General features: G+C 43.9%; 1 protein-coding gene across 1 annotated transcript in view; it reads left to right on the top strand.

Annotated features, from left to right (window-relative positions):
• LOC132248236 (uncharacterized) overlaps positions 1-16,892 on the top strand; it is a 70,144-nt gene that overhangs the window by 1,663 nt on the left and 51,589 nt on the right. The window contains exon 2 of the mRNA XM_059721154.1: positions 2,679-2,733. Coding sequence (XP_059577137.1) covers positions 2,679-2,733 — 55 coding nt within the window. The remainder of the gene's footprint in view (positions 1-2,678; positions 2,734-16,892) is intronic.

The following is a 16,892-nucleotide window of genomic DNA, read 5'->3' as shown; positions in this document are numbered from 1 at the left end:
TACAATCAGAATCTGCAGTCTCACCCAATTGCCCTGGGCACAGCTTCAGTGCTGAGGGAGATGGGAGAAAGAAAACAGGGCTATTACTTACCTCTCTGGATCCTGGAGTGAATTTTAGGTATAAGTTAGAACAGGCCTATGCTCCACTGTCAAGAGTTGTAGCAGGCTGTTCTTCCAAATGAGGATAGTCAAACACACGGGCAGGTCCCACAGGAGCAGAAGAGAGGGTCTTGCTCAGTGTGTTCTGCATATTGGACCCCAATTCCTCCACCCACAACTAAAAGTAAAATTAGATATTTATGAAACATCCTAAGCTGATAGCTGGGGTCATGACATCCACCAAGCCAATGAAGAATTGCCAAAGTCAGTTCTCCCAGTCTCTTTTAAGTGAAATCTCAAAGGTAGCAATTAGTGTCAGATCTTTGGGCCCATTCCCACCTGTCCCCAATCTTCAAATCCTGCTCAGCCCACTGTGACAATAATCCTATTAACTTCAGTTGAACTGCTAAGGTGGGTAAGACACACAAGCAAGATCTCCATTTGGTTTAGAATCCGAGGACTATTAGCATGCCAAACAGGCTCAGTTAGCAACATGAACCTGTTTGCTTCTAGAAATTTTTCAAATGAGTTGTGAAAACAGTGCTCTACGCTGTTAATTTTATTATGGTATTTTTCACTTAAGCCATTTGGGTGGGCCTTGCTTGAAATCTTTGATAGACTGTAGTGCATGTGCTAATAAGCCCACTATGGAAAACTTTTTGGCTAAGATCAGATGTGACTGGTTTGGGACTCAGGGCACCAGGGTTCTCAGTTCCTATCTTTGTCACAGGCTTTCTGTGTGATCGGGCACAAGTTACTTAGGGCCACATCCTTTTAGCCACTGCCACTTAAGTATGGTCTTCTTCCACCCTGCTCAGATCCCTGCAAAACCAGTCTGGCAAAAATATGGGTGGGTTGTCTTCTTCACTGCTTTTTTGTAACTTAGTCTTAAGGCTAAGTTGGAGATAAGTTACAAAGGTGGTCATGCTAACACTTTTCCAGGGACTCAAGCAAGGTAGAATCATGCTGAAGTACCTCAGTGATACTTGGAAGCCTACTAGAAGGGCCTAGATAGAATAGGATCTGGTCCTTGCTCTGTCAGTATTTGAGTCCTGTAAAATGGAGATAGAAGCATTTTCTCCATTTTATGGTGAGTTAGTGAGGATAAAGGCATTAAAGATTCAGAAGCACCTGGTTACTACATTAAGTACCTAAGATATCTGGGGGTTGGAAGGGTCAAGCAAAAAAAGCAGTATATGAAAATCTACTGCTAGCTTCAAAAGAAACTAGAAAAAAATTTCAAAAGCTCAACATTAGGATGAAACTTTTGAAACAGAAATAAGTGAAAATTAAAATTATTGATTCAGTCTTAAAGTCTTACTTTATCATACTTTGGGGACCATGAAGCAAAGAAATTTCAAGATCCTTATAAAACAACTTGAAGAAATTAGATTAGAAAAGCATGAAAAGACTTCTGAAAAGGCAAAACAAGAAGTATCACGGTAGAGAGAACATTTAAGTATCTGCTTAATATTAAGTATGTTAGCCCCATTGGCTTCAACTGGCACTACATATGTGCTTAATTTTAAGCATGATTTGCTGAAGCAGGTTTGAATTATACACATGAATTATATATCATGTTCTTAAGTACCCCTGGGAATCAGGGCCAGCTTTCCCTGGAGATGAAAATGGCTCAGCGTGAGAGTTTATTTGCAATTTTCCAATAAAGTTTTTTTTGGAAACAAATATAAATTTAGCAAAACTGAAACTGTTGCAAAGAACCAGTTGGTTTTGACTCTAAACATTTTGAAAAATAAAGTATTGAAATCGTGGGGAAGTTGTTTTGGCATTTTCTAAATGAAAAACTTGTTTTCTAGTTTCAAAATGATGTCTCATTTTAAAATTTAAGATGATGGCAATACATCTTTAAAAATGGTTAAAATACCAGTGAAACATTCCCAAATTATTAAAACAAAGTGTTTCAAGCAATATAAATACAAGCTTTTTTTTTTTTTTTTTTGTTGGTTTTTGAACATTTTAAAGATTTTGACTTTTTGTCCCAATTCAGGACAGAAAACTCTTGATTTTTCCATTTGAAGTCAAGGCAAGGACATTTTTCACTGCCTTGGAATTTTTCCTGAGATGAGAGAACCGCTTGCTTCTTGGTTCTGCTCAGCTCCAGCGAGGGAGTCACAGCACCTAGAAGAGAGGAGCTTTTATGGGTGATTTTCAGATATACTGTGCACCCTGCATAGATCAGTGAGTGTGCTAGGTGCACACAGTACCTCTGAAAAGGCAGACCTTTAAGAATTACATTAAAACCCCTAAGGTTTCCGTTACTAGTAAGATTCAAGGTTTCTATTTTAAATCCCTAATTACATGGATTCAGGGTTTTGGTCTGTGTCTGCCTCTCTCTAATCCATAAGCTTTTAAGCAAGAAGCTTGTTAAACACAGCATGAACCTTAAGGTACCATATCCTGAGAGCCATTCCCATTACGAGTTGTTTTAGGTATACAGCAGTCGGTTCAGGAGCATAAAGTGTGACTGCATGTCTTATTCTATCAATTTGGAAAGAAAACATTGTCTGCTTCACTTGCCATATATAGTCACAGTAGATTGTTTCACTTTTTTTTCTTAGGTATGCTTTTTACATACAGAAGAGGTCCTGGGGAAGCCAACAAGGGAAGCTGCAAGTAAGGATTACTCATGTGAATTAAAGTTGAAGAATCAGGCTCCACTTTGCTCTTGGGGACATTGCATGACTAGTCATCCAAGCTGAGGCTTGTGATTTATTATTATGTATGTTCAATAACACCTAGGGACGAACCAGAACCATTTCTATAGTGCTGTGGTGGGCAGAATGATGAGACATAGTTAGCTATGTTAGATGTGGATCTTTTAGACTAATTAAATTAGAGAAAGGTATAGCATAAGCTTTCATGAGCTCACTTCATCAGATGTTATGAAATGACATGGACAAAGCAGTGTATAGAATGGAGAGAATGATTTGTATACAAATGGTAGGAAGGGAAGGGGGAATGGGACTGGGCAGAAGATGCCAAAGACCCATCATTTCTAGGTGCTGTTGAAACGCACATCCTAAGCTGAAGTGCTTTCAGACTTAACAGAGCAGACATAGAAAGGGGGGAAGAAAGAAGATATTTCCATTTTAAGGGCACAGAGACTGATTTGTCCAAAGTCACACAAGGGCAGAGCCAGGACTTACTACTTGAGACCAGAACTTTATGGTCCCGGACCAGTGGCTTGACAACCCAAACCTTTTTTACTCTGTTTTTTACTCCTTTTTTATGTTATTCAAGTGCTTTTATCTTTTCTTTGGCTGGAAAATGTGCCTCAGATTAAATTGTGTCTTTTTAAAGGTATATTCAGTCTCTAGCATCTCATTTCAAATCCCCAAATGCAGTAGATAACTGTGAAATATCTGGGTTTTTATATCTAGACAGAATGGTTTTTATTGATTTAAAAAATGATTGGCAAGTTATTTTTTTAATTTTCCAAACCTGACACTTGACCTCCCATTTGATCTAACAATTTTTTCTTTAAATTGCCATTTTGGAGATATGGAAGTTGCTTTTTATGATGGTTGTACAGCAAAAGCTTTGTTACCTGGCACCCATGAGGAATCGGGGGTGCCAGATAACAAAATATGCTGGTGGCATACCATGGCTGGTGCCATGGTGGGCACTTCCAGTTTTCCTTTTACCTTTCAAGCTAGTATGCCGGTTAATAGAGCGTGCCAACTTGTAAAGTGCCGGATAACACGGCTTTTACTATATATGCTAAAGTGATTGTACTGTGTGTGTGTGTGTGTGTGTGTGTGTGAGATTTAACTAGTTGCTTATGTATATAATACCTTAGAGTTCCTACCTCTTACTAATACTGTCAGCTATGATTTATCGGATGAGATACTTGAATTAATGGTCCTTTGGTTTGAATGAAAAAGAACTGATAGCACACTGATTTTAGAGAAGCTTTGGCTTTGGAACACAGTATCTGTACACATTTGGTACACTTTGGTCCTCAGAGGTTTAGGGAACACTTTCATGTCTGGGATGTGGGGTGGGGTTATTCTGACCACTGAGTTAGGGACAGACATTACACATAAACTGGTTTAAGTGATCAGAAACTGGTTTAAACCTGTAACAGAACATAAGTTCAGTGCACACAAACCAGTTTCAAAATGGCTGTAATTGTTTTAAGATAAACCTGGTTGAATGTAGTATCAGACTTAACTGATTTGGGTCAAGCCGGTTTATGCAATATCTGTCCCAGACCCCTTCCTGGTCTCAGTTAAACCAGAGTCCCCTAGCATCCCAGATGTTTTGCAGCCTTGGACTGTCTGCTCCAGAGAACAGGGCTGACCCCACCCCTCTGCCCCCTAGCCAGAGCTTCGGTGGAGACTGCGGGCACAGCAGGGTCTGCCTTGCTCCCCCCCGCTCCCCCCATTGCTTGCTGCTCAAGCAGGGATTCCCCCCTCCCTCTCTCCATCCATCCCATCCCCCATAGCACAGACCCCAGCCCCAAAAACCCTGGGCATATGGTATGCTAGCTAATGCAGAGAGATGTCTATATGTGTGTGTGTCTCCAATTTCACTGGAACAGGCAGACAAAACAGTGTCCACTTAGTGCTTTTTGGAGCTAATCAACAGAGAAGCTGGTAATGTCCCTTTGTTCCTTCCTTGGAACTAATGAGAGAGGCTTTTGTTTTGTTGATGAGCTGATAAAAGCTGTGTTATCAGCCCCCTGCTGGCTCTCTCACCTGTCAGGTTTGCAGACAGCATGAAGAAGCAGAGAGAGGAAGATTGAAAAGCTCAGTATCATCAACAGATGCATGCACTGCACACCCCACTTTGCCTCAGAGTGCTAGCTGGGGGCTGCAGTCTGGCAACACTCCTGCCCCTTCAGGAACAAGCCTGGAAAAGCCTGGGATTGTGCAGGAAGGGTGGGGGGTAAACCCCTCCCTCATCATAGCATCCTGCCAGGGCCTGGCCACGCTGCCCCTCAGCTCAGCTCTGTGGAAGGGATGGGAGGGCTGCTTTAACACCCCCCAGGTTTTAGCTTGAGCCACTGCAGCCATGTGCCTGCATTTTTTCAGTCCAGAGGGAGTGTTGGTGTGATTACAAACTGATTCAGCCTAGCCAGGTTAGATTAACCTGCAAAGATTGAATCAATTCAGGCTCAGTCTTTTTGAATGTCTGTCCCTAGCCCTGACAGAGCTCTCCTCACTCTGACTGCAGCTACTTTGCTGCAGTTGCTTCAGCAGCAGCATGGGCTTATATTGCTGCTGCTAAGAAACATGTAGCAGCACAGGCTCCCTGGGGCCCTTCCTGGTGCCCTATTCTCTCCTCTCTCCAACCCCTGGGCACAAAGCTGTGCCTCCAGTGGCAAAGCCTCCACTGTGGGGCATCATTCCACCCCTCTGGCTGCCAGATGCGCTGTTGAGTGCAGGATTGCACTTACACAGCTCCTATGGCTGGGTGGGGACAGTGTAAAATGGTACCCACCATGGCAAAGACTCCTGGGGTAAGTGCCATATTAGCACCCCCTCTAAGTTGGCACCTGCAGCTGGACCCCCCCATCTCTCCCACCAGAGTTATGCTACCAATGGTTTTGATTTGCTGACTTTTGAGGCAGGCTGGAAGGCCTCTATGTTCTCTCAGAATTTCAAAGAAGGTCTGGGTTGAATAGAGTATAAAAGAGTATGGAGTATAAGATAGGGGTATAACATTTCTTACAAAAAACTACTTGATTCAGAGAATACTAGTATTACTACTTGATTCAGAGACTACTACTTGTTCAGAGACTTTGAATTCACATACAGGAGATAAGATACAATTTGGAGGAATGCAACAAAGGCTTACACTAGTCAGGTAACACAGTACACATGGAAGCAGTTGAAAACTGCAGTTATCTCAGTGACCAAGAGTGACCCATTGAACAAAAGTAGATAACCTTCTGGCCCCCTGAATAATAGTCATTGATATTAGAGGGCTCTTTAAATTATCAGACAAAGACACAAAAAGACTGTGTGTCTGGAAATCGAAGTCAACAAAGTTTATCTTGTAGTTGTACATTTTTAACAGCTTACTAATATTGTAGTGAATTCAGCTTTTTTAAAATCTTTCTTTCTGAAAAAATGGTTGGGATGTAGAAAGCAGTGGGCCAAATTCTGAGGCCTGTATTACACAGGAAATCAGAGTGTATGATCATAAATGATTTCATATGCCCTTACTATCTGTGAAATAAAAATCTATGAAATCACATGACTGTATGGTCCCCAGCCTCCTAAGACTAACTATATGACCCAGAGTCAGATACTACTGTTTTCTTGTACTGAGAGTGAATGTTATAACACCTTAACCCTGGGCAGTTTCCAGCATTGAATTTCACAGGCAAGTCGTGACAAAGTCACACAAGCTGGAATTTGAAACAATCAATCTTGCTTGCATTTCAGCCTAGAAACAGATGTAATAATTTCATTCTCTCTGTATTAGCTTGCCTTGACTTAAAATAAGCTGGTATAAAATGTTCATATCAATAAAAACTGAAGTATGCAAATACCTAAGACAGTCAAGTTATATGAGAACATGCTCCACTAGCAGTAGCATTTATACATTTGTATATGCATGTGCATACACACACATGCGCACACTTGATACATTTGAACTAGAGTTGTAAGATCTGGAAAAGCATTGCACTGAGTTACCTCCAGGCATAACTTTAATCAGCATGATAGTTCTACTTAGAAAAATTAAAACCCCAGGAAGACTCCCAGACAACAAAGTTCCTATCTCTCTAGGAAGAGATGCATCCCCTTTCTTAATAAATAAAGTGGAGCTGTTTGACTTTCAATGGGAATTGGATTCCTAACTATCTTTTGTGTTTTTGAAAATGTCTCCTAGAAAAACAAAAAAGGATTATAGGGCAATCTTACTTATTAAACATCTGGAAGTGCTCTTTAATCTCTAAACATAAGCTCTTCATCAATACAGAAAATTATGCAGTCTCACCAGCTGGATAAGAAACTGTCTGCTGACAAAACATTCTGAATAACTATATACTTTTATGAGACAGGATTTGCATTATACATCTGCTACAGAGCACTGGGATCAAATAGAATGGGTTAGCTGGAAACTCTTTTTTAGTAGTTGAGGAGATAAGCTGCAATATAAATCATATGATAACAAAATGGGATAAAAGGCACAGAACAACTAGCCTGTCCTGAAAAAAGGAGTGAAATATAAAAAAACATGGAATGACTTAGGAGGGGTTCCAAGTATTTTATAACATGGCCATAGGCTTCAGTAGAAAAATTAGATATTAAATAACACTGTTCAAAAGAGCTCAACACCAACCTTCTCCCACTGTGATGCTTATGACTAGATTAGCTGAATCCTTTAGAAAACCTGGCCCTTCAGGGCATGGCTGGAGTACATCCTTGTTGAGTCCAAGATCCCTACTGGGATTCAGTCTCCAGCTACTTGCTCCTCCTGCTCTGTATACAGCCAAGTTTGGTCATTTGGCAGAGTAGATCTGAGTGCATGCCCTACCGCTCTCCCAAGATGGAGAAGCTGAGAATGGCTTTGGGACATGGACTCAGGCATACTCTAAGCCATCAATGCTGTCTAATTGCAGGGCTTGAGTATGCATAGTGACTTGCTAAGGTCAGATTCACAGCACCAGTCCCAGGCTCAGCAGGGGAACACTATGGATATACCCTAATTTTGATACTAAATATAAACTCTTGTAACTCTTGTGTATACAAGAAAGGTTCCAATTGTGTGATGTGAGGTCTTTAGAAAATCGAATTCCTAATGTTGTCACTAAAACACTGCAACATAAGAAATATACATGTTTTCAGTACACTTCCTATTCAGAAAACACTTGTTTAATTTTAACAGCATGCTAAGTCCCATTGATTTAATCTAGACATTGAAAGAGAAGCAGCTTTTTTTTTCTATAGCAGGGGTAGGCAGCGCCTGGCATGGGTGCCAGAGCATGTCACTCAAAGGCATTTTGCTTGGCATGTGTACCTCAGGGCAGATGGAAGGGGCCAAGGTTGTGCTGCCACTAACAAGGATCAGGCCCCTGCCATCTGCCCCTGGCACACCAACATATTAGAAGCTGAGGTTGCAGGTGTTTTTGGCACTATGCCCAAAAATGTTGGCAATCCCTTTTCTATAGGAATATTTCAAGTTTTTTTAACCCCCACAAAAAATATTTCAGCTAAAAACTCCAAAAAATATCCCCACAGATTCAGGTGATCATTATCAAAGATAGAAAACATTCTGAGCAAAGCCCATGTTCCCCAAATTTATGTCATCTACTAAAAAAAGAGGAATTCTGTTTAGGAAAGCAGAAATTTTATTTAAAAATTCCAAAAAAAAAATTGAAAAACGAGTTTTTCATCAGCAACAACATTTCAGTGAAAAGTATTCTCCTAGCCCTAGTTTTATCCCACTAATCATCTTGTTATCTCATTAAATATCATGATGATAATGATGATAATCACCATAGTGCTTCTTCCTGCACCTTTTTAAGCCAGAAGTGAAACAGTAGCAGCCATCCCTATCCTGGGCTCATTTTTTAAGACTTTTATAGACACAGGATGTTTTATCTTAATGACAAATTTTTATAGTGGCACAAAGGCCAAGCAAACAGACGTCCATGCCCCTTGTCAACCCACAAATGCCAAGTTTTGTGATAGTGACAATTTACTCAATACTCCACCCCCAGTTCAACATAGGGAGAAAGGCCTCATCTTGGATTTGAGTAAAAGGCAGTGGGGTTTGGGGAGCGGGGGGTGGTACATAGCTGCTCTTGCTGCAGCCCCAATCTGGGCTTGGGATCACAGTCAGAGCTGCAGCCTTTGTCCCCTGCCACCTACCTGCCTTCTCCCCTCCCCCAAACACACACACTGCTGCTTACCCATTGTTGTAACTCCAGTTTTGGCCCGCCCTAGCCCATGTCATAGTCAGCCATCACCAAACTATGGATTATGCCTCTGGGTCATTCTCTTTCTCTGGCCTGCCAAAGCCATTCTTATTTCGGTAGTTTATTATTAGGCATTCTTAAAATATGTGAAAATATCTCTTCTTCTATACTGCTTGTACTAGTGCGGGTAGTTGTGCCTATTCTAGGACCTCTTCATTACTCATTCAATCAGTCTGTGTTACTTAAAATATTCTACATGGACAATTTCATTTGTAAGCTGTTTAACATGGATTGAATAAACTTAATTTTCCAGAACTCTGCTCTATATTAGTCATTGACTCTGAAGATCTTAGTTTTGGTGGTGTTGCTAATCACATTGGATTTTCATATGGCATTGAGCTTTTGAAATACAAAACTTACTTTGTCCGTTCTGAAGCTTACATCAAACATTTATTTAACAATATCGATGCTACCCAGGCATGTAAATGAATTAATAGTTCTTAAGGTTTCATTTTCCAAATAGAAAAAAATCTGTATTAAATTAACTTTCATAATTTCCATCCTTGATTTATTAATAATAAAACTGATTTGCTTGGAAGGATTTGCAAGACTATCTGTTTTTATTACGTATCTTCAACTGATTTAGTTATGGGACAGATGTTATCTAGAAAGTCTCTGATCTCACCATTTATTTGGGCAATACCTGGTTCCACACTGACAATCTGTCACATAACAAAATCAATAGCAACTCTGGACAAGATACATTTCTTGCCTGACACCTGTCTTAATATAAATCAGTGCATTACCTTATGTTTATTTTTACCTCACCTTTTGCATTCTGATAGAGATGTTTAATAGTTTGAATTATTATGCAGAAGACTTTATAGAGTCTACTGCCTGCCTCTCTGAGTGGCTTTCCACACTATCAAATGCCTTTTGGAAATTTCCAAAATTCATGACTACTGGTAGCGGTCATTCATTACTTTTTATTACAGAATTGTGCAAAACCACAGGGGATGTTACTGCAGAAAGAAAGCAAACTAAATTAAATTGACTTAATGCCTTTTCATGAAAACCTGGTCTGCATAGGACCAGTTTGGGCAAAAACCTGTTTGTTGCTCTTTAACTCTGCTATCCATGGCATCTCTAAATCTATTCAGGATGGATGCACAGAACACTTGCTCTGGGACTGAAGGCAGTGTAATTCTGTGTCAGTTGTTGCAGTCCTTCAAATCTCCATTTTTAGGCACTTGATAATGAGATACAGTCCTTCTCAGATCAAATTGAAGAGGTGCATCAGGATTTCCATATTATCTTCCCCAGTTGCCATAAGCACTTCTGCTGTGATTTGCTTTTCATCTGGTGATTTACTGTTCTTCAGTCTTTCACTGCATTCTTTAAGTATATCCAGAGTAATTTATTCACAGTGGGCACTTCTACATGTGCCCCTCTGGCACCATTTACTGCACTGTCATTTAGTACTCCAAAAATAAGTACTAAATGACGGTGAAGTGGCACGCCGTACTGCACCATGTGTGCAACACATGGTTATTTTTAGCTGCTACGTCGCTGTAGTGGTGAGCTATACTTTGGGAGCATGTAGCAACAGTGACATAGCTGCAGCATCAAGGTTTTTGCCTGTAGACGCTACGTCACCATAGTGCATTGCTACAGGAACATCATATGTAGACACTAAGCATCAATATGCCATCTTCCATACATTAGCACATTTAAATATTATTTGAGGGGAGAGGGGATTTTCTAAAGGATGACATGGAGTTGTTCTGTCCATCTTTTTTTTTGCTTATTTAAGATAGTATGTTTTCCCTTGTTGACTTTCCCTGCTATAGCTAACAACCTCTAGCAAGTTCTTTAGTAGTTTGATCAAGTGTTTGCATGTCTCCCTTCGTTGCTGCCATTCCTGCTTCTAAAGCTGAACCCCCATTATATGCTCTTTTATCCTTCAGACTGATCTTTCTACTGCTTTATCTTTATCCTTATATTCCTCTTTTCATTGTTTAGCTTTCTCTGCCCCTAAGGCATCAAGTTGATTAATTTAGCCTGCTCTCTTTCTGCAAATCCCATATGGTGTTGCTAATCTGCTTGTCTTTCCTACCTTTACTAAAACAAGGATGGTCTCTGCTCCAGTAATATAAGATTTTACAATGGTTGTCCGTGCTTTTAAAAAAAAAAAAAAATCACCAAATACACTTTATACCAGAGCATTTATTTGGAAGCTGGAATTCAAAATGCTTCCATTATGAAAATAGTGTTGTTTATTGTTTATTACTACTTACAGCTGCTGCCCCCCGCCCACCACCGCCATGTGTGAATGTCATAGACTTCATAGATTTCATAGACATTAGGGCTGGAAGGGAGCTCAGAAGATCATCGAGTCCAGCGCCACGCCCTAAGGGCAGGAAGTCAGCTGGGGTCATAGGATCCCAGCAAGATAAGCATCCAATTTACTCTTGAAGGTGTTCAATGTAGGTGTTTGAATCACCTCTGATGGAAGGCTATTCCAGATCTTGGAGGGTCGGACAGTAAAGAAATTCTTCCTTATGTCCAGCCTGAAACGGTCTTGCTGGAGTTTATAACTGTTTGACCTCGACATCCCGTGGGGCGCTCTGGTGAACAAACGTTCCCCCAGATACTGGTGGTCACTCCTGATAAACTTATAGGTGGCCATCAGATCACCCCTGAGCCTGCGCTTTTCCAGGCTAAAGAGCCCCATGGCTCTCAACCTGTCGTCGTAAGGTCTGTTTTCCTGACCTCTGATCATGCATGTGGCTCTTCTCTGTACTCTCTCAAGCTTCTCCACATCCTTTTTGAATTGTGGGGACCAAAACTGGATGCAGTACTCCAGCTGCGGCCTCACCAAAACCAAGTACAAGGGTAGAATGACGTCCTGGGATTTGCTTGAGAAGCATCTATGGATGCAAGCCAGCATTTTGGTCGCTTTACTAGCCGCAGCATCACATTGCAGGCTCATGTTCATCTTGTGGTCAATGATGACCCCTGAGTCTCTTTCTTCCACAGTGCTAGCCAGTGTAGCACTGCCAAGCCTATAAGGATTCTGCAGGTTTTTCCTCCCTCATGATGTGGCAATCAAAATCTTTCAGTACATAAAAGTGATCTATTTAATTTAATAATACCCTATTTTCTTACATACAATTTACTTTTTTTCTAAAAAAGCAGGTGTTGGACACTGCTCTTACCATATTTCTTGCATGTAATGCACACAGTTTCTCCTGGTTACTGGAAAATGGCATTCAATACGGATGTAAACCAGGTGGTGGCCCAATAGTTGCCACCCCTGCCCAATATCAGGGATGGTGGGTTGAGAGTGGGGCAGGGCTTCAGCCAGCACCAATTTACTTTCCAGCCGGCCCCTGCTTCCCACAGAGCAGGCCGTGGTCCCAAGAAGGTCCAACACTTAACTGGTTTAACTATTTACACTTTATTTACAAAACAAGAATAATAGGAAAGGTTATTAACAAGTGAACTTAAATGGCATAACCAGGATCACAAAACAAACCAGAATGCATTAGTCAACCGTTGACTCAAGAACCACTGCTGAGATGCTACCACAAGGAAGCAAGGTGGTCACTTCCTGCAGCTCCAATAGGCTTCCCAATAAGCGACAGACTGCAACAGGTTAAGCTCTTCTGGTCTGCAGCAATCAAATTGTATCAAACAATTGAGGAGGCAGTGAGCTGCTGGGAAGGGACAGCTTCCCCCTCTATCCACTGGGGAGGAGGCTCTTCTCAGCCAGACTGGCTGACCTGCTCCACTGGTCTTTAAACTAAGCCCGCTGGGGGATGAGGGGACTACCACCACTACTGGCCCGCTGAGCAACCCTTGCAAAGCCAGCAGACCAAGACACTTAAGGGAGCCCACCCCTGCCTTAGCCCTGGAATAAACTGTAGGCAAGGCAAGGGCCCCCAAGGGTACACTTGCATGCCTATACACAAATGCCAGGAGGTTGGGGAATAAACAGGAGGAACTTGTCCTCCTGCTAAACTCAAATAACTATGATGTCATAGGGATAATGGCGACCTGGTAGGACTTCACCCATGACTGGGTGTGGCAGGGCACTGTTTGTCCCTGCCACTTTAAGGGCCTGAAGACAGCAGCCGGCAGGTGCCTGATTAGGGCAGCCATTTTGGATTCAGGGCTGCCCATATAAACAGGGCATTTTGCTGGAACAACATCGCCTGGCTACAGGGCTGCTGGTATCATCTGGAGGTAAGGGAGGAGATGTAGGGGATGGTCAGAAGGCTCCTGGTCCTGGGCATGACCTAAAACTGCACCCTACTGGGAGTGGGTGGCTACGCATCCCTGCAAGCCAACATTGGCACCCATGGTGGACTTGAGACCCTTTGGGTTAAAATCTGTGGAGAACATGGCACAGTGGATACTATGGTGGGAGTCTACTACAGACCCCCTACCCAGGGTCAAGATGTTGACCAGGAGTTTGCTAGGGACCTGGCTAAGGCCACGCACTCCTAGTGTATGGTTGTCATGGGAGACTAACTACCCAGGTATCTCGTGGAAGGAGCGCTCAGCCAAATCTTAGCGGGCGCAAAGCTTTCTCTTGTGCATGGATGACCTCTATCTGACACAAAAAGTCTGCGGCCCGACGAGAGGTAAAGTGCTGCTCAACCTGGTACTAGCAACCAGGGATGACCTAATCAGCAACCTAATGATTGTAGGGAAGCTGGGTGACAGTGACCATGAACTGATCACCTTCACCATCCACTGTAAAGCTGGCAAGTCAGTCAGTAATACAGAAGTCCTCAACTTCAGGAAAGCTGACTTTGCAACCTCAGGAAGCTTGTCAGTGAGGCCCTAAAGGGCCACAACCCAAAGGGGAGGGGAGTTCAGGACAAGTGGTTGATCCTAAAGGGAGCGATCCTGGATGCGCAAGCAAAGTCTATCTCGTTTTGGAGAAAAGGCAGCAAAAGGGCACAACAGCCCCCTTGGCTCTCCAGGGAACTAGTGGACCTCCTGTGTCTTAAAAGGAAGACCTATAAAGGATGGAGAACTGGAACCACCACCAAGGAGGAATACTCTGCTCCGGTCTGGAGCTGCAGAGAGCAAACCAAGGCTGCGATGGAACTCCAGCTAGCTACAAATAGCAAGGACAACGAAAAGTCCTCTCTCAGATATGTGGGGAGGAAAAGCAAGGGCAACACTGGACCCCTGCTAAACCAGATGGGACGACTGACAACCGATGCACATGAAAAAGCAAACTTGTTAAATGGGCACTTTGCATCAGTTTTTCACCAGTCCCATGGGACAACCCTGCCCACTGCAGGGCAGGGAGGCCTGGGTGAGGGAGATTCCTTACCATCCATCAAAGCTGACCTTGTGAAGGAACACCTTGACAGGCTGGATACCTTCAAGTTAGCCGGCCCTGTCGGTTTACCCCCAAGGGTACTAAAAAGAGCTGGCAGACATCATAGCTCAGCCCCTGGCATGGATCTTTGAGAACTCCTGGTGCTCTGGTGAAGTGCCCAATAATTGGAAGAAGGCCAATGTGGTGCCTATCTTCAAAAAAGGGAGGAAAGTGGATCCAGAAAACTACAGACCCATCAGCCTGACCTCTATCCCGGGGAAGGTCTTTGAAAAAATCATCAAGGAGGCCATTCTTAACGGACTGGCCGATGGCAACACCCTGAGGGATAGCCAGCATGGATTTATTGTGGGTAGGTCTTGCTTGACCAATCTCATTTCCTTTTACAACCACATGACCTATCACCTGGAAAAGGGGGAAGAGATTGATGTCATATATCTTGACTTTAAAAAAGCCTTCGATCTGGTATCTCACGATCACCTCTTGGCAAAACTGGCTAACTGTGGCCTCGACCGCACCATGATCTGCTGGCTGGGGAATTGGCTCTGTGGCAGGACACAGAGGCTGGTGGTTGACAGAAGTCAATTGTCATGGTGCCCTGTGACCAGTTGGGTCCCTCAGGGCTCTGTCCTAGGGCCTTTACTTTTTAACATCTTCATCAATAATGTAGACATTGGTGTCAGAGTGGGCTGGCTAGGTTTGCCGATGACATCAAATTCTGGGTTGAAGCATCCACACCTGAGGACAAGAGGGTGATCCAGGCAGATCTTGACAGGCTCAGTAAATGGGCAGACAAGAACCTGATGGTGTTTAACACTGAAAAATGCAAGGTTCTCCACCTTGGGAAGAAAAACCTGCAGCATCCTTATAGGCTCGGCAGCGCTACACTGGCTAGCACTACAGATGAAAGGGACTTGGGGGTCATGACTGACCACAAGATGAACATGAGCCTTCAATGTGATGCTGTGGCTAGTAAAGCGACCAAAATGCTGGCTTGCATCCATAGATGCTTCTCAAGCAAATCCCTGGACGTCATTCTCCCGTTGTACTCAGCCTTGGTGAGGCCACAGCTGGAGTACTGCGTCCAGTTTTGGGCTCCACAATTCAAAAAGGATGTGGAGAAGCTTGAGAGAGTTCAGAGAAGAGCCACACGCATGATCAGAGGTCAGGATAACAGACCTTATGACAAGAGGCTGAAAGCCATGGGACTTTTCAGCCTGGAAAAGCGCAGGCTCAGGGGCGATCTGGTGGCCCCCTATATGTTTATTAGGAGTATTCAACAGGATCTGGGGGAACGTCTGTTCACCAGAGAGCCACAAGGAATGACAAGATCGAATGGTCACAAACTCCTCTGGGACCGTTTCAGGCTGGACATAAGGAAGAACTTGTTTACTGTCCAAGGCCCCAAGGTTTGGAATAGACTGCCGCCGGAGGTGGTTCAAGCACCACTTTGAATGCCTTCAAGACACTTTTGGATGTTTATCTTCCTGAGATCCTATGATCCCTGCTGACTTCCTGCCCCATGGCAGGAGGCTGGACTCAATGATCCTCCAGGGTCCCTTCCAGCATGAATGTCTATGAAATCTATGAAACCCCAACCCCCCCAAAGATGCTGAAGGGTGACCCTCCATGGCAACCAAAAAGGTAAGCAACAAGGTAGGCTCCTGCAGCAATCAGCACGACCCAAGCACAAAGCTCAGGGACTCCATCCGATGGCAATCAGCTGCAGAATAAGGGACAGGACTGAGTCCCCTCTGAGGCAGTCAGTGGCAGAGGGTCAGCAGCACAGGCAGCTCCCAGGGGTCGTTGCTCTAAACCCCTTCTCCAGATGACTGGCCGGGCACTCAACACACCTCATGGCTCGCTAATCCCGCTCCGAGCACCGGCCTGCTCCCCAAGCTCCCAGGGACCCTCGTCCTGATGCTCTGATGCTCCTCAGGATCCCAATGCCTTGCCCGCTGCTGTCCTGCTTCCCCAGGAAAAGTAAGGGGTTTCCTCAACTCACCGGACCAGCTCCCTGCTTCGGATAAGGATGCCGCCTGTGCTCCTGACCCCTGCTTCTTCTCTGCAGTGGAGTGGGGGGCCAACTGCCACCCCTAGCCTCCGGGACACCCGGCATGTCCAGCACACTGTGATGGGGCCTTGTGGCACCAGCTCTCTGCCCCAAGCCTTGGCCGCTGCTCTCTCTCTGCTGCAGGGCTGGAAGCACAGCCGACCGCTGATGCCTTCTTCTCCCAGGGCCTTCAAGGCTCTTCAGAGGGGTCTCTCTGCTCCTTCTGCTGGGTCAGCTCACCCCAGCTCTTCTTAAGCCTCCTGCATCATTCCCTGGAGTCACTGTCAGCAGCCCCCCATGCCAGTTCAGCTGCTGCTTTTATCCCCTCTGGCAGTCCCTCCCTGGCTTGCAAACCAGCCAACCAGGGCTCAGGATGGCCATCCCCCTTCCATGCAAATGAGGGGATTGAAAACCCCTTCTTTCGATTGGCTTCTCCTTTTCCACAGGGCAGGGCTCCCTTGCTCCACCCTTGGGGTCACTCAGAG

Source organism: Alligator mississippiensis, chromosome 2 (assembly GCF_030867095.1).
Source record: "Alligator mississippiensis isolate rAllMis1 chromosome 2, rAllMis1, whole genome shotgun sequence".
NCBI lineage: Eukaryota > Metazoa > Chordata > Crocodylia > Alligatoridae > Alligator > Alligator mississippiensis.
This window is presented reverse-complemented; position numbering and strand designations above follow the sequence as displayed.